The sequence below is a fragment of the Orcinus orca genome, chromosome 18, assembly GCF_937001465.1.
Source record: "Orcinus orca chromosome 18, mOrcOrc1.1, whole genome shotgun sequence".
NCBI classification, from domain to species: Eukaryota; Metazoa; Chordata; class Mammalia; order Artiodactyla; family Delphinidae; genus Orcinus; species Orcinus orca.
The window spans coordinates 55,046,612-55,070,097 of NC_064576.1; the positions used below are offsets into that span (position 1 = coordinate 55,046,612).

Consider the following 23,486-nt stretch of genomic DNA (forward strand, 5'->3'; position numbering starts at 1 on the left):
TTATGAGGCAGGCTTGGATCTACATGACGGAGAAATGATAATGAACAAGATAGACGAGATCCTTGCTCCTTAAGAGTTTATATTCTGGAAAAAACGAAGCCCATGAATAAGTGAGAAAAATATCCGCCTGTAATCCTATGCAGAGGATTAAACACACTGTTGTGAGGCTCAGTGGCTCAGTTCCTATTTTAGATGGAGTCTCAGGGAAGGCCTGAGGAGGTAGTCAAAGACCTTATATAAACCAACAAGGAAAACACAACCGCCAAACAGAAAAAGGCCAAGGATAGGAGGAAGTTGGCAGATAAACTACAGACTGCCTGTAAATTAAAAATAGTCATCATCTTCACACAAAGTCAAAGAAATATAAATCAAAACAATGAGATAAAATTTTTCTTCTGTCACAGTGAGAGAAACTAGAAAAGTTTGATAGAGAATCAGGTACATCCTAGCACTTTGGTGGAGTGTCTAAGTTAATAAAAACTAATTTAGTTTTTGGAGAGCAATAAACATTGATATGTAAAATGTACACATCCTTTACAGAAGTGTTCAAAGATATGTATAAAAGGAGAGGCAAAAAAAAAAAGGAGAGGCATACTTGTATTATTGAAACAGTAAAAGTTCAGGAGAAAGTCTTAATGCACATTAACAAGGACCTGGCACAGTAAGGTAGACCATCCACACAACATAATACTATGCAGCCGTTACAAAGAATCAGATAGACTGAGGGGGGCGCCTATGGTGAGATCTCTAGGACACATTAAATAATAAAAGTTAGGTTTAGAGCAATTTCGTGGGGGACTCTTCCATGTAAATAGAAAAGATACACATACATCCATTTTAACTCATATGCTGGTGTACATCATATTTTAGACATTTTTATGGTAAACCACATACTAAAATGCTAACTATAACTATCACTGAGATAAAAGCCTAGCGAGTAGATAGGCAGAGGAAGGAAACTTTAATATCATAAGTAGTGTTTTTTTTTAAATTTTTGAACCATGTGAATATATTACTTCCTCAAACCATCAAGAAGGTTTATCTGTGTGGGAGACCATTTCTGTTTCTTTATGCTTTCCTTTATTTAAAAATCCCAGTGGATATACAGTTTTTAATATGTAAAAGAGCAAAATACTACATCATGAAGCCAAGGACTCTCAGGGAAGAAGTAAAGAGGATGGGAAGAGAATAGCACGCAGCATCCTGTTACAGAGGCAAGGACAGGGGAGAGGAGAAAACAGAGCAGGAGGGAAGGGTAAGGGAACTGATGAGGCATCATCATGCAAGACCACTGCTCCAGGTGGCAGAAGGGGGGGCTCTAGCTCCACTGCACTCAGGATTATTATTCTATAAGCAGCAAACCATATTTACTAGGGAGAGGCTGGTTTTCCTTTGGTGCCACAAAGGATTATTTCAACTAATTAATTTGTTCTGCTGAACTGACAGCCACTGCAGATGCATCTGCATGCTTTATAAGCGTATTCCTGGTTCATTGATGCGGTTCTCACACATAAGTGCAATACCTCGTTGGATAGATACAAAATAAGTCATTCCTGTTCCACGGACTGAGCTTTGGACATTAAGAAAATCAAAACACTCTAAGCCAGAGGGACATGACGCACAGCATCTGAGACACTGTCAAATCTTATCTCACTCAACACAAATTTGTGAAGCACCAACCGTTTTCCAGACACTTGGATTCAGGCTGAAGGTACAGATGCAAGGAAGACCCAGCTCCAACCTGAAGGAAATCACAGTATAATGAGAGAGACAGACCCAGAAACAACTGTGATACAAAACAAAAAGATACATTACTGAATACAAGTTCAAGCAACATGACACAGGAATACGAAGGAAGGGATGCAAATGAGAGACAAGGAATAAATGTTCCTGAATGTTTGACGTTTTAAGTGCATCCATGAAGGCTCCCAGGGGAAAGAGTGTGTGTCTTCTCACTGCTCTGCTCATCTCCCTGCATTCAGACAGAGCTCCATACAGAGAAGGTACTTAAGTACTAGGAAAAACAAAATATCATCTTGGAGATGCCAAGAGCAGAACCTCCTGTAAACACTGGTCAATGAGGACAACACTGCAAACGGTGCCACTTTCTGTGCCCACCCTGCCAGGATTGCTCTCACTGGAGGAAGGGCTGCCAGGGATCAGTGCTGGGGGCCCAAGCTAACAGCAAGAAGGAAAAGGGTCACCATCTCCTGCTAGAGGTTATAGAAATCACTTCTCTGTGTTGCAGTTTACCAAAGGCTCAACTATACAACAAACAGGTGTGTTCAAGGCTGGACGCTTGAGAAAGCTGATGAGTTTAAAGGCATGTTCCAAAGCAAGGCTGTAGTAACTGGAGACTAGGATAGGGTCATTTTGAAATCATGTTTGAATTCCAGTGGGACGTGTTCTGACATGGTTCAGCTCGACTGCTTTATGTAAACATGAAAGTGCCATCACACGGGCAGGACATACTTCTCCCGGGAGAGAGTGTTCTCTCAACTCAACGAGAGGGAAAGCATAGTAGAAGCAGGAGAGTTAATGCCATGAAGTTCAAGAACCCCTACTTTGAATGATTTTTAAAACAGGAGAAGAGTTTGGGGCCGGGGACAGCTTAGAGGAGTCTTGGTTCTGTGGCCCCCCACAGTAGTAACTTTGCCCAGAAGAACAAAGATGTCCTTGGCTATGAGAAAAAGTGGAAATGACCTCAAAATATCGAGAGGAGACCAACCAAATCCAAGGAAGTAAATACTCATGGGTAAAGTAGGAGAGTGAAAATATAGCATTAATAATGTGTACTCCTTTCTTACTAGTTATTGTTAATTCTATCATTTTAATATAAAGAAACTTTCAGCTTTCTGAAAAGTCTACTATTGTAGACTTTCAGCTACAATAGTCATTGAATCACACAGCTCGCTATCTCCCACCCATAAATACTTCCTATTAAATTTCTTCTAACTTAAGAAATTTTTTAAGAAATTAAATTTCTTTCTAACTTAAAAAAATTTCTTTCTCATAAAATTTACTTATATATTGTCGAAAATGTAGAAAATACAAAAACTATGAAGGAAAACATAATAATCACTCATTAAAACCCTCTACCTAGAGATAAGCTCCTTTAACATGTCAGTATATTTCCCTCATTTCTTGATTTACATACATACAGAAATTATAACTGCTTATCAACACGTCGAGTCACATTTACAGGCTTCCACATGCCAGGCAATAGGATAAACCCTCCACGTGCTCCCTCTCACGTAATCTTAGAAACAATGTCATTAGGTAAATAACATCACTATCATCCATAACAGATAAGGTTTAGAGAGAGGACGTAATCCACTCACAAAGTACCATAAGAAGAAGAGGTAGGCTTCTAAACTCACCCAGACTCTATTTTATAATCTTGCCTTTTTTCAGTTTCACGTAGGTGAGCATATTCCTACGTCATTAAAACACAGTAATTGATGCACTGTATTCCAAACTTCAAAATCTTCAAATCCTCTACTGCTGAATAAATTGTTTCAAATTTTCCATTAAGATGATTTTAAAAATAAACACTCTTATATAAACAACTTGTGTGCATCTCTGATTATTTCCTCAGAATAGATGTATACCTTTTAGATCTAATACTTTTATATTTAGGAAACTCTTTAGAATTTGGTATTGTCGGATAGCCCTTCAGTTCCCCTTTTACCAGCAGCAGTACAAGGGAGTCTGTAATGTTTTTTAATAGCTAATAGTGTAAGCCCTCCTTGCCCCAGCAAACACACAAATTATTATCCGTATTTTTATAAAACTTCTTGTTTAATATTGTGCTTATTCTCCCAGTTGAAGTGTAGATATAGTTTTTCAACCTACATCAAATTCCATTGAGATATTTATTGGAATTCCATTTAACTCACTAATTAATTTGGATAGAACTGTAGTTATTACAGTATTGATTTTACCACTAAGGGGTATCAGCCATCTCTACTTTATTCAAATTGACTTTAATGGATCACAGGAAAGTTCTCAGGTTTTCTGGGGGGGAGGTTAGGTTTGGGGGGTTTTGGGGGGTTCTTTTTTTTTAGGGATTGAGCAATTTTTTACATGGTTGCTTTTTAAATCTTTTTTTATTTAATTGTATTTATTTATTTATTTTACTTTTGGCTGCATTGGGTCTTCGTTACTGTGTACGGGCTTTCTCTAGTTGTGGCGAGCGGGGGCTACTCTTCGTTGTGGTGCGTGGGTTTCTCATTGCAGTGGTTTCCCTTGTTGCGGAGCACAGGCTCTAAGCACGCAGGCTTCAGCAGATGTGGCGCGCGGGCTTAGTTGCTCCATGGCATGTGGGATCTTCCCAAACCAGGGCTCGAAGCCGTGTCCCCTGCATTGGCAGGTGGATTCTTAACCTCTGTGACACCAGGGAAGTCCCCATAGTTGCTTTTTGATGAGATCTTTTTATCCCCTATTTTCTAATTAATTTTTTGCTAATATTTGAGGAAGTTGTTGATTCTTATATAAATGTTTTATAACCAACTCTAACTCCATTTGTTCTAAGTATTTTTCAGTTGATTCTCTTGGGTTGTACGGGCAGATTGCTGTCATCTATAAATTACTTATTTCCAATAATTAGACAAACTCCTTTTTTTATTTTTGTCTTATCAAGTTGACTAAAACAAGTCCCAAACCTTGTTCCATGCAAAACTGAAGGTTTTTTCCCCTTCACTAAAAAGAGTTTTTCTTCAAATAACATTGAGAAGCACTACGTTAGAATTTGCAGAACAACACTGGTTAGTGGTAGGGGTTGCAAATACCCTTATGTTGTTCACTGTTCTAATATTTTACCACTGACATTAATGTTGGTTATTGCTTTGGAAGACTATATGTATCTTAAGAGAAAAAAATTTATTTCTAGCTCACTGTTTTTTTTAATTGATAGATTTTAACTTACCAATGCCCATTTTTTACAACTACAGAGGTAGTCAAATTCTTTTTCTCTCACGACCTATCATATCTGCAGTGATATGATATAAAAAGTTGTAATATATAGCTAGTCATCTTTGCATTCGAAGAAAAAACCTTACTATGTCTTGGTAAATTATTTAAGAGAAAAAAAATCCCATTAGGTTAGAATTTTCTTTCAGATGTTAATATCTATAAATCTCTGGGTGTGTATGTGTGTGTGTGTGTGTTTGTGTGTCTTCTCCCCTTACCAGGTTGTGACATCATGGGGATGACAGTTAAATAATATTAATTCTAAATTATTTCATCTTTTTCCTTTCTCTGAAACAATTCGTAGAACATAGAAAAACAATCTGTTCCTTGAAAATTCTGATGAACTTGCCTGGAAAATTATCCACGTTTAGCTTGTTAGGGAGAAGTAATTCTCAGAAAATTTTAGAAATCACTCACATCTTCATTTGTCTTTATTTTAATTCTTTGAATCATTTTAGAGTTTTACATTTTCTCATAAAACCATTCACTTAATCCACATATTCATTAGCATAGTATTATATAGTAATATAAACTTAATCTTTTCTAAAACTGTGGTTCTAGCCACTCATTTCTACTGTTGTGTAGAAACAGTAGAAATGCAGTTGTGTAATCTTTTCTTCATTAGACTTACCAGAGATCTGTTCATTTTGTTGACCTTATCAAAGAACAAGCTGTTGGATTTTTATAACAGCTGTTTCTTGATGTTTTGTTATTAATCTCTGTTCTTAATTACTTCCTTCAGTATAGTTTATTGTTCTTGTTCTAAATTCTTAGGCTGGATACTTAATTCATTTCTGTTTTGAGTACTGATTGGATTTAAAGTTATGATTTTTCTTTCTCTGAGTAGAGCATCTCAGGGTACAGCTTTGAATGCATTCCCCATAAAGTGCTCTCACCACTTTTTCTAGTGTATTCTATGATAATTTTCTCTGTCATTGAATAATTTAAGTATGTTCTCATTTTTTGGTTTGTTTTTACTTTCCAAATGACTATATAAAATCAATAACCATGCAAAATCAGTAAGTGCACTCAGCCTATCAGAAAAAAAATTTTGAATTCCTAGAAGGTAGAAAGGAGACAAAATAAGCTATATGGAGAAACAAGCATGCAGGATAAACCGGGGTTGAGTTAGCTGTGTTTCTGAAGGAGATCTGGGAGGCATTCATGAAGATGACCAGTTGGAGAATTACACTGAGATGAGCTTGGCAGTGGGCTCTTCCCCTGCCATGCTTGTGTGCATAGCAGCAAGCACTGACACGGCCCCTTGGGTAACAGTGAATGGAGGAAGGGTGTCTGAGCTCAGAGAAACAGGACAATGTCCCAGTACCTGCTGACTTCAGGAGAACAAGAGGCTGCCACACACAGAAGACAGGCTCCTGTATATCTCACTTGGTCATGTGCCCAAAGAAACATGAGGAGATAACCAAGAATCACCAAACATTCGAGAAAGAAAACTACACGAGATAAAACTTAAAATGGAAAGGAAAAAAAGTACTGCTAAAATAGTAAATAGAAAATTTTAATGGTTGTATAATTACCATCAATGAAGAGATCAGAAAGACTACTGCACTTATAAAACAGAACGTGGCTATGAAAAAGTAAGTCAGCAACCTTGGTAAATAAACAGATTTGATGCATGTGCCAAGTAAGCAGAATGGACACTCATGAAGTAACGCAGTGAACAGGATGACCTAGCTCAAGGTTTCCTTCAGAATGCAACGGAAAAGGCCAAAGAGACAGGAAGTATAAGAAAAACAACTAAGAGAGATAGAGAACAGATACAGAATTTCCGAAAGCCACTTGATACATAACCCAGAAATGGACAGAAGAGACAATACAGGGGAAGAAATGTGAAAGGAAAATAGAAATTTCCCTGAACTGGAGTGAGATTTATATTTTGAGCTTAAATAGGCCAACCAAAGGTCATACAAAATTTAAAACAAAAACACTGTGAAATTTCTTATGATGGGGAGTAAAGGAGAGGAGAGAAAAGAGGAAAAATAAATGGAACAGAAAATTCTGAGTCAAGAAAATAAAAAACAGAAAGCATGAAAGAAAATGTAGTTAAAAAGTAAATTATGTAGGAGGGGCAGAGTCAAGATGGCGTACTAGGAGGATGCAGTATTCGCATCTCCTCACAACTAGGGCACCTACCAGGCACCAGTGGGGGACCACGGACATCTAAGGGGACGGGAGGAACCCCCAGCAACCGGGTAGGATGTGGGGCATGGGGGGAGTGAAGGGGGAGGAGAAGTGGAGGTGGGATGGGACTGGTGGCCCTGAGGGGCAGCTGGGGGAGGGAAAGGCATCCCACACCCAAAGGGGCAAATTGGGGAACCATTGGGAGGGCAGAGGATCAAAAGGGAGTGTGGCCAGGTTTCCACTGCCCATTTGGGCCCCCAGGAACCTGCTGAGATCCTGGGCCTGATCCTCTGCCCACCTATGCCTCCTCCAGCTGCATGGATCCTGAGGGAAGGAAGGGGGAGCAAAAGTAAAGGCCGGACCTCCAGGACCAACACCCCTGAGGGGTGGTTAGGGGGAGAGGAGGAGTTCCTGCACCCAGCGGGACCCACCCATGGTTAGGGATCCAGCAGTGACGGGGAGACCCTGGGGGACATGGTAGGGGAGGGGCGTGAAGGAACAGAAGGGAATGGGGGCAGTGCTTTCCCTATCCATTAGTCACCGGGAAGACTGTTGGGCTCCCAGGCCTAATCCTCTGCCCTCAGAGCCTCCCTCCTGCCCCGAAGAGCCCAAGCCCCACCCCTACACCCCCACCCAGGGCCCCACCTCTACAACTGGAGACCCCCTCTGAGACCCCCTCCAATGCGCTGGGGCTAAACCCCACCCACACAACCTCACTCAGAGCCCTACCTCCAAACTCCGGAACTCCACACTCCAGAGGCCCTCCTTTCGACATCTGGCCTTTCCCCTTACGTGCAGGTCCTAAGCAGAGGCCCTGCCCCATGCTTCAACATCACCCCGACTAGGCCCTGCCCCCCGCTAAAACGTCACGCCCCACCTACCTAGGTCCCACCCCACCCTAAACCACACCCCTGCCTAAGTTCCACCCCCGCTAAACTCCACACCAATAGCCAAGGCTTCTTTTATTTTATTCCCTCTTTTACATTGGGGTTCTGTTTTACCTTGTTGATTCATTGTTGTTGATTCTTTTATATTTTTATTTTTCCTAATCTTTTACTTCTCTAATTTTATTTAATTCTTTATACTTTGTTATTGTGCTCTCCTTTTGGCGTGTTTTTCCTCCCCCGTTTTTTTTTTTTCTTTTTTCTGTTGTGGTTTTATTTTACCTTGTTGCAGTTGTTTCAATTATAGTTTTATTTTTCCTAACATATTTTTTATCTTTCTAATTTTATTTTGTATTTTAATTCTTTGATATTGTACTGCTCCTTTTTTCTTTCTTCCTTCCTTATTATTATTATTTTTTTTACCATGCCATGAAGCTTGCAGGATCTTGGTTCCCAGGCCTGAGGTCGGGCCCAAGATCCTGTGGTGGGAGCTCCAAGTCCAAATTGCTGGACTAACAGAGAACCTCAGAAATCATGGAATATCCACCAGAGTGAGGCTTCCTGGAGGTCCTCATCTCAGCACCAAGACCCAGCTCTATCCAACTGCCTGCAAACTCCAATGCTGGACGTCTCAGGCCAAACAACCAGAAAGACAGGCATACTGCATCAACGATCAAAAGAAAAAAAAATGAAATGACAAAATGATACATTACAGAAGAAGAAGCAAGGTAAAAACCTACAAGACCAAATAAATGAAGACGAATAGACAAGCTACCTGAAAAAGAATTCAGAGTAATGATAGTAAAGATGATCCAAATCTCGGAAACATAATGGAGAAAATATAAGAAACATTTAATGAGGATCTAGAAGAACTAAAAAGCAAACAAACAGTGATGAACAACACAATAACTGAAATTAAAAATACCCTAGAAGGAATCAATAACAGAATAACTGAGGCAGAAGAATGGATAAGTGACCTGGAAGATAAAAGGGTGGAAATAAATTCCAGCAGAATTAAAAAAAAAAAAAGAATGAAAAGAATTGAGGACAGTCTCAGAGACCTCTGGGACAACATTAAACACACCAACATTCAAATTATAGGGGTCCCAGAAGAAGAAGACAAAAAGAAAGGGTCTGAGAATATATTTGAAGAGTTATAGTCAAAAACTTCCCCAACGTGGAAAAGTAAATACTCAATTTCAGGAAGCGCAGAGAGTTCCATAAGGATAAACCCAAAGAGACACACACTGAGACACATATTAATCAAACTATCAAAAATTAAATACAAAGAAAAAATGTTAAAAGCAGCAAGGGAAAAGCAACAAATAACATACACGGGAATCCCCATAAGCTTAACAGCTGAACTTTCAGCAGAAACTCTGCAAGCCAGAAGGGACTGGCAGGACATATTTAAAGTGATGAAAGGGAAGAACCAACAACCAAGATTACCTTACCCAGAAAGGATCTCATCCAGATTATACAGAGATATTAAAACCTTTACAGACAAGCAAAAGCTAAGAGAATTCAGCACCACCAAACCAGCTTTACAACAAATGCTAAAGGAACTTCTCTAGGCAAGAAACACAAGAGAAGGAAAAGACGTACAAAAACAAACCCAAAGCAATTAAGAAAATGGTAACAGGAACATACATATGGATAATGACCTTAAATGTAAATGGATTAAAAGCACCAACCAAAAGACATAGACTGGCTGAATGGATACATAAACAAGACCCATACATATGCTGTCTACCCACTTCAGACCCAGGGACACATACAGACTGAAAGTGAGGGGATGGAAAAAGATATTCCATACAAATGGAAATCAAAAGAAAGCTGGAGTAGCAATTCTCATATCAGACAAAATAGACTTTAAAATAAAGACTATTACAAGAGACAAACAGGGACATTACATAATGAACAACGGATCAATCCAAGAAGAAGATAGAAAAATTGTAAATATTTATGTACCCAACATGGGACCACCTCAATACATAAGGCAGATGCTAACAGCCATAGAAGGGGAAATCGATAGTAACACAAGCGTAGTAAGGGACTTTAACACCCGACTTTCGCCAATGGACATATCATCCAAAATGAAAAAAACACAGGAAACACAAGCTTCAAATGACACATTAAACAAGATGCACTTAATTGATATTTATAGGACATTCCATCCAAAAACAACAGAATACACTTTCTTCTCAAGTGCTCATGGAACATTCTCCAGGATAGACCATATCTTGGGTCACAAATCAAGCCTTGTTAAATTTAAGAAAATTGAAATCGTGTCAAGTAACTTTTCCGAACACAACTCTATAAGACTAGATATCAATTACAGGAAAAAAATTGTAAAAAGTACAAACACATGGAGGCCAAGCAATACGCTACTAAATAACCAAGAGATCACTGAAGAAATCAAAGAGGAAATCAAAAATACCTAGAAACAAATGACAATGAAAACACGATGATCCAAACCCTATGGGATGCAAGGCCAGGCACTATAAAACTATAAATGTAAGGCCAGGCACTATAAAACTATAACACTATAACACTATAAATATATAAAACTATAACACTATAAATGTAAGGCCAGGCACTATAAAACTCTTAGAGGAAAACATAGGCAAAACACTCTATGACATAAATCACAGCAAGATCCTTTTTGACCCACCTCCTAGAGAAATAGAAATAAAAACAAATATAAACAAATGGGACCTAACGAAACTTCAAAGCTTTTGCACAGCAAAGGAAACCATAAAAAAGACAAAAAGACAATCCCCGGAATGGGAGAAAATATTTGCAAACGAAGCAACTGACAAAGAATTAATCTCCAAAATACACAAACAGCTCATGCAGCTCAGTATCAAAAAAACAAACAACCCAATCCAAAAATGGGCAGAAGACCTAAACAGACATTTCTCCACAGAAGATATACAGATTGCCAACTCACTCATGAAAAGATGCTCAACATCACTAATCATTAGAGAAATGCAAATCAAAACTACAATGAGGTATCACCTCACACCGGTGAGAATGGCCATCATCAAAAAATCTACAAACTATAAATGCTGGAGAGGGTGTGGAGGAAAGGGAACCCTCTTGCACCTTTCGTGGAAACTGATACAGCCACTATGGAGAAAATTATGAAGGTTTCTTAATAAACTAAAGATAGAACTACCATATGACCCAGCAGTCCCACTACTGGGCATATACACTGAGAAAACCATAATTCAAAAACAGTCATGTACCACAATGTTCACTGCATCACTATTTACAATAGCCAGGACATGGAAGCAACCTAAGAGTCCATCGACAGATGAATGGATAAAGAAGTGTGGCACACATATATATAATGGAATATTACTCAGCCATATAAAGAAGTCATAGAGTCTGTCATACAGAGTGAAGTAAGTCAGAAAGAGAAAAACAAATACCGTATGCTAACACATATATATGGAATCTAAAAAAAAAAAAAATGGTTCTGATGAACCTAGGGGCAGGACAGGAATAAGACACAGACGTAGAGAATGGACTTGAGGACACAGGGAGGGGGAAGGGTAAGCTGAGACGAAGTGAGAGAGTGGCATGGACATATGTACACTACCAAACGTAAAATAGCTAGTGGGAAGCAGCTGCATAGCACAGGGAGATCAGCTCAGTGCTTTGCGACCACCTAGAGAGGTGGGATAAGGAGGGTGGGAGGGAGACGCAAGAGGGAGGGGATATGGGGATATACGTATGCATACAGCTGATTCACTTTGTTATACAGCAGAAACTAACACTGTAAAGTAATTATACTCCGATACAGATATTAGGGAAAAAAAGTAAATTATGTAGCAAGAATATGTGCAAATACACTAGCAATCACAATAAATGAGAATATATTAAAAGAGACCACGAAATTGGGTAAAATGAAAATCAGCCATTTTTGTCACTAGAAATCTAATTTAAGCCAAGTGACACACAGGGGTTAAGTGATGGAAAAAGAAATTGCCCCATAAATTCTAACAAGAAGGATGGCAGAAAAATATATTAGAATCAGACAAAATTAAAAGACCAAAAACATAAAGCTAAAAATCACTAAATGGGAAGAGTAGTATATTACATCTTAATCAAAATCTGTACTAAAAGGTAGGCTTCTCATAAGTCTCATTGGTTGGAACTACTTCCCATATCAATGGCTGAACCAATCATAGTTAAGGAGACTAGAATTTCCATGATCAGTTAGACCATTTGCAAATGGATCCCTTGACTGATTTCTTCTGACTTCTTGGAAACACAGGCCATGGTAAGTAGGATGAATACATGAAGGAAAAAAACAAGGTTTTAGGAGAGAATTAGGCAATCGACAGTATTTTATACACCACTCAAGTTATCACAACACACAATTTTTTCTTGTATAGCATTAATTACTACCAAATGATTAATCACTATAAAACAAAAGTGCAATGTTTTTTGTCTCCTTTTGTCCATCTTCTCCATGAAAAAGTAAAATTCAGGAGAGCAGGGACCTTGTCTATCCTGTTTCTAATTGGAGCTCCAGCATCTTGCAGAAGGCTCAGTACATAATAGGAGCTCAATACATGTTTGTTGACAGGATGGATGGATGGATGAATACTGGGATGGATTACTCTGAGATAGATCAACCAGAATAATAAAGTGAAAAAAAAAAAAAGGGCTTCCCTGGTGGCGCAGTGGTTGAGAGTCTGCCTGCCGATGCAGGGGACACAGGTTCGTGCCCCGGTCTGGGAAGATCCCACGTGCCACGGAGCGGCTGGGCCCATGAGCCATGGCCGCTGATCTTGCGCATCCGGAGCCTGTACTCCGCAATGGGAGAGACCACAGCAGTGAGAGGCCCGCGTACCAAAAAAAAAAAAAAAAAAGCCAGAAAAGGAAAGCTTTATATGGTGTTAAATAATGTCAGAGTTACAGGGATAGAGGGATTGCAAAAAGACCACTGCATTGAATGTTCTGAAGGGATTTTACCTTTAGAGAGCAGTTTCAGTAAGAACATTTATGAATATAAACCAGAACATAAAGCATTAAGGACAAAGTGGGCAATAAAGGTATGATTACAGTAATATTACCTTTGTCCTTTTTGTTTGTTTTGGTAGAAGCAGAAAAGGTGTTAGCTCTGAGGATAGCAGAATCAAGGAAGGAGTTGGTTGGCTGCTTTATTTACAATGGCAAGAGTCAGCATGTTTGTTGACAAAAAATGTAGTAGTCAGTGGAGAAGAATATACTGAAGGTATAGTTTGGAAAAGGAATTGTAACTAAATTTCTAGAAGAGGGAATTGAATCAAATGTAAAATACTGAGAAGTTAAACTTAAGGAAGAACCTACTGTCACCAGAGACCAGAGTAATGTAAGAATGTGAAAGTCAGGGACATACAGGGCAGGATCAATGTGCTGTCACCTCAACTTAACCTAGAGAATCTACTCTCCAACTCCACAGTAGGTGTTCAATAAATACTTGTTGAATGAATGGAATGAACAAACACATGAATAGATGCAATGATACAAATGTGTTATTTTCTGTATCTTCCTACCATAAACGTGATTCTTTTTTTTGAATTTTGTTTTATTTACTTTTTATACAGCAGGTTCTTATTAGTCATCAATTTTATACACATCTGTGTATACATGTCAATCCCAATTGCACAATTCATCACACCACCATGCCCACCCCCCCCAGCGGCTTTCCCCACTTGGTGTCCATACGTTGGTTCTCTACATCTGTGTCTCTATTTCTGCCCTGCAAACCGGTTCATCTGTACCATTTTTCTAGGTTCCACATATATGCGTTAATATACGATATTTGCTTTTCTCTTTCTAACTTACTTCACTCTGTATGACAGTCTCTAGATCCATCCACGTCTCAACAAATGACCTAATTTCATTCCTTTTTATGGCTGCATAATATTCCATTGTATATATGTACCACAACTTCTTTATCCATTCATCTGTCGATGGGCATTTAGGTTGCTTCCATGACCTGGCTGTTGTACATAGTGCTGCAGTGAACACTGGGGTGCATGTGTCTTTTTGAATTATTGTTTTCTCTGGGTATACGCCCAGTAGTAGGATTGCTGGATCATATGGTAATTCTGTTTTTACTTTTTTAAGGAACCTCCGTACTGTTCTCCATAGTGGCTGTATCAATTTACATGCCCACCAACAGTGCAAGAGGGTTCCCTTTCCTCCACACCCTCTCCAGCATTTGTTGTTTGTAGATTTTCTGATGATGCCCATTCTAACTGGTGTGATACCTCACTGTAGTTTTGATTTGCATTTCTCTAATAATTAGTGATGTTGAGCAGCTTTTCATGTGCTTCTTGGCCATCTGTATGTCTTCTTTGGAGAAATGTCTATTTAGGTCTTCTGCCCATTTTTGGATTGAGTTGTTTTTTTTTTTTTTAATATTGAGCTGCATGAGCTGTTTATATATTTTGGAAATTAATCCTTTGTCCATTGATTCATTTCCAAATATTTTCTCCCATTCTGAAGATTGTCTTTTCGTCTTATTTATGGTTTCCTTTGCTGTGCAAAAGCTCTGAAGTTTCATTAGGTCCCATTTGTTTATTTTTGCTTTTATTTCCATTAATCTAGGATGTGGATCAGAAAAGATCTTGCTGTGATTTATGTCATAGAGTGTTCTGCCTATGTTTTCCTCTAAGAGTTTGATAGTGTCTGGTCTTACATTTAGGTTTTTAACCCATTTTAAGTTTATTTTTGTGTATGGTGTTAGGGAGTGTTCTAACTTCATTCTTTTATATGTAGCTGTCCAGTTTTCCCAGCACCACTTATTGAAGAGACTGTCTTTTCTCCATTGTATATCCTTGCCTCCTTTGTCATAGATTAGTTGACCACAGGTGCGTGGGTTTATCTCTGGGCTTTCTATCTTGTTCCATTGATCTATATTTCTGTTTTTGTGCCAGTAGCATATTGTCTTGATTACTGTAGCTTTGCAGTATAGTCTGAAGTCAGGGAGTCTGATTCCTCCAGCTCCGTTTTTTTCCCTCAAGACTGCTTTGGCTATTTGGGATCTTATGTGTCTCCATACAAATTTTAAGATTTTTGTTCTAGTTCTGTAAAAAATGCCATTGGTAATTTGATACGGATTGCATTGAATCTGTAGATTGCTTTTGGTAGTACAGTCATTTTCACAATATTGATTCTTCCAATCCAAGAACATGGTATATATCTCTCCATCTGTTGGTATCATCTTTAATTTCTTTCATCAGTGTCTTATAGTTTTCTGCATACAGGTCTTTTGTTTCCCTAGGTAGGTTTATTCGAATGTGTTATTTTCTGTATCTTCCTACCATAAACATGATTCTTCTCGTTGTCTTAAGGTAAACCATTGAAGTGATAAGGAGTAACAGACTCTACCAGCCAGGAAATGCCTCCAGGGGACATTTTCCAACAATGACAGACTGAGCAAAAAGGGAGAGAAGCAAAACCAAGGTAAATATCCTTATATATTCTACCCTTATTGAAGTCCCTAGTGATGAATTATCTATACGCTCGCACTTCATTTTACTGAAAGCTTCAGTAAGTAAAGGGAAATAATTTATGTAAAAAAAATGTTTAATCAATAACCAGAAAATAGGTATGTATCAATATTTGTCTAACTCCAGAAGAAAAACAAGATTAAGAAATAAAAAGCTTAATTTTCACTGTCTAAAGTAACTGCTCAACCTGAAAATTAAATCCCAGATCTGATTTTCTAATCTGTTGAGCACTCTCTTTATAAAATGTTCTACTTTTAATGGTTTTCACATTCTGAATATATACACCAAACTTTATAAAATACTATTTAAAACTCACTAAAAGTTATTTTAAAGTAAATCGTATCTACAATGATTTCACAACACTCCCCTCGGTATCTAAGTCCCTTAGGACCTAGGAATAAATTAAAAGATCACAGAAACACTTCATGTGATTTAACAGACATTACTGAAAATACAACATGAGTGTATACCAGATTTAGTTTCCACATGCTAATTACTAGAATCTTACTATAACATTGCTTCTTTAATTGTGGATTTCAATATGAGGCCTTTGTCAGAAGAAAAAAAAATTGTTAAACACCAAGGGATAAAAATGTTTCATGGTTTCTTTATTGTTTATATAGTAGCTTAACAACTAAATTGGCAACTTACATTATTTCTTTCAACAATTTAATTACTACGTACTATGCACAATACAGCTCAGCGACACAGTCATTTATATCATATGCTGGATGAAATTATGAAAGAGTAAGAAGTTGGCCACTTTTGGGAGGAGGGTAGCACTCAAAAGGGTCAAATTGGGCTTCCCTGGTGGCGCAGTGGTTGAGAGTCTGCCTGCTGATGCAGGGGACACGGGATCGTGCCCCGGTCTGGGAAGATCCCACATGCCGCGGAGCAGCTGGGCCCGTGAGCCATGGCCGCGGAGCCTGCGCGTCCGGAGCCTATGCTCCGCAATGGGAGAGGCCGCAACAGTGAGAGGCCCGCGTACGGCAAAAAAAAAAAAAAAAGGGTCAAATTAGAGCAACGACAATTAGTACATATTTTGTAATATGATTTCCACCCACAATTGCTATAATAAGTTACCTTGTGCAACAAAGACATAATGGAAAAAAAACAAATTAAACGAAATCGAGGAACTCAGAATGGGAGTTAGAATTCTGTTAATTGTATAATTGAAGAAACAGATTTAAGAGACATTCTGGAAGAGGGCTTCCCTGGTGCCACCATGGTTAAGAATCCGCCTGCCAATATAGGGGACACGGGTTCGATCCCTGGCCCGGGAAGATCCCACATGCCATGGAGCAGCTAAGCTCGTGTGCCACAACTACTGAGCCTGTGCTCTGGAGCCCGCAAGCCACAATTACTGAGCCCATGTGCCACAACTACTGAAGCCCGCGCACCTAAAGCCTGTGCTCCACAACAAGAGAAGCCACCACAATGAGAAGCCCGCGCACCGCAACGAAGAGTAGCCCCCGCTCATCACAACTAGAGAAAGCCCGTGCACAGCAACAAAGACCCAGCACAGCCAAAAATAAAAAAATAAATAAATTTATTTTTTTAAAAAAGATATTCTGGAAGAAATGACAGGATATCACCATAAACACAGCAAGAAAAAAGCTGGAAAATAAAAATGATGGGGAATATAATGGTCTTCAACTGGCTGAATGATTTGTTTTGCTCTTTTAAAGGACCTGGAATGAAGTGGCCCCTTGGAGCTGACTCCCATCTTCCCCATCACTCCCAGCCCTTGTTGAGGAGCCTCTGGCACCACTGAGCGTACATATCAAGGCAGGTATGACCATCAAGTCACAACACTGTTTTTAGTTACATGCCAGAAATTTCATATTCTAATAAGGATTACCCTTGAAGTACTTTTCTTAGGAGGTTCTGTATTCATTTCACTGATTTCTCTTGTTCGTTTTATTTGGAATTTTATGTTTTGTTTGGAATGCCTCACATATGTGTATACGTGTAGAGTATCCTTACTTCTCATTCTATGTATATTTTTAGATGAACATTTAAGCCAGTTTCATGATTTTGTATGCCTGCTTTGTTTGTTATGCATTATAGTAGTCTCTGGACACTATTTGCAATATCATATATCTTTGGTTTAAAAAATGGCAGTGGCATTGGTTATGTTTTGTAGATCGTAAGTTCCCAAGTGTTCTATCATCTTCTCCATGAGATGCTGGCTCCAACTACAGCAGACACACTGTAGCCCCTATGAGGCTAAGTATCACGAGAGTTTTGACCAGAAGGAGCCACCGCACCACCATACTCTTAAAACACATTCACATCTCACCATTTTTAACACCTGTGGATTTTTTTTTTCCGGAATTTTCATGTATGTAAGAATTTCTGTTCCGAAACCCTTCAAAATTATCTAGTACCCCAAGCAAATAATTAGCAGTGGCTAATTGGGTCTTTGAATACCTTCTGGCTATGTTCGTCCTTCATCTTTTGCAATTTTTTAGTTCCTTCCCTTATAGAATCCATATAAGCCTGTCTTCTGGCCTGTAATGGTATAGGAAAAAAAAAATCATGGGAAAAAAGCATCACAACAGTGTACTGGTCTGCCTATCATGGGTCTGGTTCTAACAAATTAACCTCATACTAAGCATGTTGTAAGCTCTCCATATACAGTTGCTTACTGAGTGATTTATGCATATGTCTGCAGATGCCCCTTGGGATATACAAAAAGAAGGTGAGTATAAGCACAGTCATCCAGCACATTTTAAAGGATGATCTAAATGTTTGTTTCATTAAGCTTTAAAAATATCCCCTCAGAGATAATCAACATAGTTTATTCTTTCTAATGAGAAGGATTTGAATCAGAGGAAAGCTAAATATATTTTTCAAGAATATTCCAACTAGCTGTTAAATATCAGAGGCAAGCAATGGTGACACTGACTACAGAAGCACTGACGTGTCTACTGCTCATTAACGCTATCGCGTTAAAGAGCGTGTCAGCTGCTGATTGATACCATGTAATCCCAGAGATGCCTTTCTCTCTAGGTCTTTGCGTCCCTAATCTGTACCTGAAGTTCACTTCTCTTCCTGAGAGGGGAAGCAAAGCCTGTTCAGAAGTACAGGAGCCATCATTTCTGGCTGAATTAGGACCTCAAGGGGGAACCTCGGAAGAGCCAGCACACACGGTAAGATGTCCGTCAGTCCCAGTGACCCTCCACGTCAGTGTTCCCCCCATGGGCGCAGAGACCACGTGTGCTGGAATTTATGAGATTTCAAGTATCCTATCTGTTCATGTCACTTTCCCTCCCTCACATTGATTTGTAGCCCACCCTCTGTAAGGCAGAGAGGCCAGCCTGATAAGCTAATGCGCAGGAAATCCATTGTTCTCATAAAACTACCAGCAGCATCATGGCAGCAGGTGACATATTTCAGGCCTAGTTCTTTGGACTAATAATCCATAAAGTTTATGTAGCCTGATCCCCCCTTTTCTCTTGCCATAATTTTTCTCAAGCACTTCTTAATTCATTCCCCCATTTCTGTCACTATAAAACCCATATTCCATCAAATAATAAGAAGCACTTGCCAGAAAGGGAGAGAGGCTCTCTGAATTGTATCAGCTATAGCACTACCCATTAGGAAGGTGGAGCTCCAGATGTGTTCAGAAAGCCCACATATATCCAAACCCTGCTACATTAGACAGGCACACATATCCTAGGACTTTGTTGTATCCATATTCTGAAAACAAGGGGACTGTGATAAGATATAAAGGAGGGGGAGTCATTCTCCAATGACCCCTTCTTTTTATATTAGAGAAGGCTAGTTTTTATCACAAATATCCCACACAAGATCTGAAAGGTGGGAAGGGGGCCGGGGGCACATCTTATATTCAAGGGACTAAAAGGAGGAGTAAGATAGTTAAAGCAGATATGATGACTTTATTGAGGAACCTATTTGTATACCTTTCTTTTAAAGTTAACCACTTTGCTGTTCTTTTATCAAAATATGGGTCCTAGTTTTTGAGTCAGAAAAGAAAATGGTTAGACACATAAAGTGTCAGTGAAAAGGCCACAGAAACTAGGAAGTCACATGGCATCTCAACTACAAAGAGTTCAAAGTTACTTGCAGTCCTAATGCTTGCTGTGATCCGTGGGCAGGACAGGAAGTTTCTGTTCAAAAATAGGGGGAAAAAAACTTTTGATCACTATTTTTCTTAGTTCTAAGTCCCAGAAATTTCTATGTCATATTCACATTATTTTTCTATCATAAAATATTGATTTAACATATTAATAATAAATTTTTTGTTATTCAGCTAAAATATACACTTTTAGTCATCCTCCCCCGCAAGCTATGCTTATAATATATTAATTCAATAAGCAATATTTCAGCCTCCTATGCACAAGCACTGTGGTCAGACATGACCCCAGACCTCAAGTGCTTATAGCCTAGTGTGGAAGCCAGACAAAAAGATTAATGAGACTAATGATTTTATATATATATATATATATATATATATATATATACACACATGTATCTGCCCCAAGTTCCTGGCATAGAGGTCCTAAAACTTTTGTAATTTCCTAAACGGTAAGAGCTTTAGGAGCATCTCTTGTTCTAATATTTCGTCTCTGACCCCATCCCTGACTCAGGGCTCCTTAAAATCCTAATTTCCTAAGTGGTTAAAGCATAATGAGCATCTTTTGTTCTACTGAGGCAACTCCATGTGGGCTCCTGGATGACTCCTGCACGGGGGCTGGTCACCAGAAAGACTGAGCCATGATTAGATGTTTGTAATTTTCAGTCTCAAACCCCCATCCTCCAGAGAGGAAAAAGGAGCTGGAAATGGAATTAATAATTGATCATGCCTACATGAGGAAGCCTCCATAAAAGTCCCAGAGGCATGGGGGTTCAGGGTACTGTCAGGTAGGTGAACATACCCATATACCAGGAGGGTGACCAGACCCCAACTCCACAGGGACAGAAGTTCCTACACTCGGGACCCTCCCTGACCTCACTCTATGTATCTCTTCATCTGGCTGTTCATCTGTATCCACCCCTTAATAAACTGGTAAACATAAGTAAGTATATAGTAGTATGAGTTCTGTGAGTGGCTCTAGTAAATTAAGTAAACCCCAGGTGCAGGTTGTGGGAACTTGTGATTTGTGGCCAAGTTGGACAGAAGTTGTGGGTACCCTGGGGACCTACCACTTGCGACTGGCAACTGAAGTGGGGAGCAGTCTCGTGGGACTGAGTCCTTACCCTGTGGAATCTGACGCTATCACCAGGCAGAGAGTGTCAGAACTGAGTTGAATGGTAGGACACCCAGCTGGTGTTGCAGGACTGCTTGGTGGGGAAAACACCACACACACCTGGCCTCAGAAGTGTTGTGTGTGTGTCAGTGGGGCAGGAGTAAAGGAGACACTCAGGAGAGAAAGGACTGGGTTTTTTTCTAGCTCAATATGCCAGGAAGTAAGGGGAAAAAAGCAGTCAAAAGTAAATTAGAGGAGAAAAAATTTTTACAAAAAAGAAGATAAATCAAGGAGGCCTAAGATTTGAATAATAAGAATCCCATAAAGAGAAAATGCAGGGAAATAAATCAAAGAAATAACACAAGAAAATCATCTAAAACTAGAGATAAGTTTCCAGACTTAAAATGAATAAAAATGACCATCCCCCTAAGGCACAATATGAAATTACAGAATATCAGAAAAAAGGAGGTATTAAATTATTTCCAGGGGAAGCACAGAAAAGACCTCATATAAGAACTGAAATTCAGATGGCCTTGGGTTTCTCAGGAACAAGTAACTCAAAGTTAGAACAGCAATGCCTTCAAAACGCTAAAGGAAAGTTATTTGCAATTTGAAATACTTAACAGAAAATTGCAAGCTAAGTGTGAGGGCTGACACAGTTTCAGACATGCAAGGGCTTGAACATACATCTTCTCTTGGCAAGCTACGAAATAATATGCTCCACCAAAACAGAGAAATAAATTTAAAAAATAGAGAACCAGAAATCAGGGAACCCAACACAGAAAATCAACACGAGCAACTCCCCAGATGATGTTACAGCCGTGACTCTCATCCTTGGCTGCAGGGTAGAATTACCTGGGGAGCTTTAAAAGCCTGAAGCCCAGGCCACAACACAGCAGGAGCTCAGGGGGTTCTGACCCAGGCATCAGGGAACTTTAAAGCCCCCCCCCCGCCCCCGGTGATTCCAATGTGCAGATGAGGTTGGGAATCATTCCGTGAAAGGACAGTCGCAGAACCACAGCTGTGTAGGAGGCTTAAAAGAACAGCCAGCACAGGTTAAGTCAGGAGGGAGGAGGAAGAGAGGACGGACATTTCCAGAAGGGAAAGAAACCCAAAATTGACAAGTTATCTGACAGGCACAAAGTGGAAAACTGTGTGGAAATTTTCATCAAGAGGCACTTTGTAGAACAGTCACAAAAGCTAAAGGAAGGCCGTCAAACGTTCAAAGGAAACTAAGAAAATGCAAAAATAAAATGAAATTTTTTCAAAGTTTTGAAAGGAAAAAAATGTAGAGTATAACTGGCTTGGCAGTGAGAAAATATTTTCAGAGTCATAATAAAGGAAAGCCTTGAAATACTGAATGATTATATTGGGAGAATGGGGGAAAGAAATGAATAAGATCTAACACTGATTAATCAAGAGAGAGCAATATACACGTTAACAGATATTTAGAGCCAAATAACAAAAGACACAGCTAAGGGAATGTGGCGGGATGAATAGTGGCCCCCCAAAGATGTCCGCGTCCCAGTCCCTGGAAGTTGTCAATGTTATACTTTATATGGCAAAAGGGACTCTGCAGAAATTGAGGATCTGGAGACCGGGATATGGGCCTGTGTGATCCAGGTGGAACCAATATAATCGCAATGGTCATTATGAGAGGAAGGCGAGAAGGTCAAAGTGTGGAGAGAAGGTGAGGTGAGGATGAAACGTCAAGATTAAAGTGATCCACGTGCCAAGGAACCAAAGAATGGTGGCAGCCCAGAGACGCTGGAAGAGGCAAGGAACTGATTTCCCCTCGAGCCTCCAGAAGGAACCAGCCCTACTGACACCCTGACCTCAGTCCCTTCATCCTCATGTCTGACTTCTGACCTCCAGAACTATGAGAGAATACATGTGTGTTGTTTTAAGCCACTAAATTGGCAAAACATCATTACAGCAGCAATGGAAAATACAAGGAGTTTAAAGAATTGAAATGGAGGTAGGATTGAAGGGATGCAAGGGACGTATGCCTTTCAGTGTTGACTTTTTAAAGGTCACGTGACACATGGGTAAAAAATTAAAGCAAACTGCACTGAGTGTTCAGAGTAGTGGAAGTGAGAGGATATGGCCAGACAGGCGGGAATTAGAGAGCAGTGCTCCTCAAACATTAAGGTGCACACAGATCACCCGTGGACCGTGTTAAAATGCAGGCTAGGGCTTCCCTGGTGGCGCAGTGGTTGGGAATCTGTCTGCCAATGCAGGGGACACGGGTTCGAGCCCTGGTCTGGGAAGATCCCACATGCCGCGGAGCAACTAGGCCCGTGAGCCACAACTACTGAGCCTGCGCATCTGGAGCCTGTGCTCCGCAACAAGAGAGGCCGCGATAGTGAGAGGCCCGCGATGAAGAGTGGCCCCCGCTTGCCACAACTAGAGAAAGCCCTAGCACAGAAACGAAGACCCAACACAGCAAAAATAAATAAAAATTGATTTAAAAAAAATTGGTGAATTTTTGAAAAAACAATGCAGGCTGATTCAGGTCTGGAGCTCCCAGGTGATGCTTATACTGCTGGTCCCTGGAGCACACTTGGAGCAGCAGAGACCTAGACTGCAGGACCGCAGAGAGGGGAGTTGTGGGAGGTAGGGGAGAATGGAGGCACAGGAGGACAGAGGGCAGAGAGGGCTTTGTGCTTAAGCTAAGGCATTTTGACGTGATCCCTGAAGATACAGGGAGCCACTGGGCAGTGGAAGAACAGGATGAGGTTTTTTAAAAATTACTA

The 23,486-nt window shown here is 39.7% G+C and overlaps 1 protein-coding gene across 3 annotated transcripts in view; it reads right to left on the reverse strand.

Moving 5' to 3' along the window:
- EPSTI1 (epithelial stromal interaction 1) overlaps positions 1–23,486 on the reverse strand; it is a 98,459-nt gene that overhangs the window by 15,247 nt on the left and 59,726 nt on the right. For 2 of the 3 annotated variants that reach the window (XM_004274562.4, XM_033436735.2), the window contains exon 8: positions 17,948–18,028. The exons of the other annotated variant lie outside the window; for it this stretch is intronic. In XM_004274562.4, the coding sequence (XP_004274610.2) occupies positions 17,948–18,028 (81 nt within the window). The remainder of the gene's footprint in view (positions 1–17,947; positions 18,029–23,486) is intronic. 3 annotated transcript variants of the gene reach the window in all.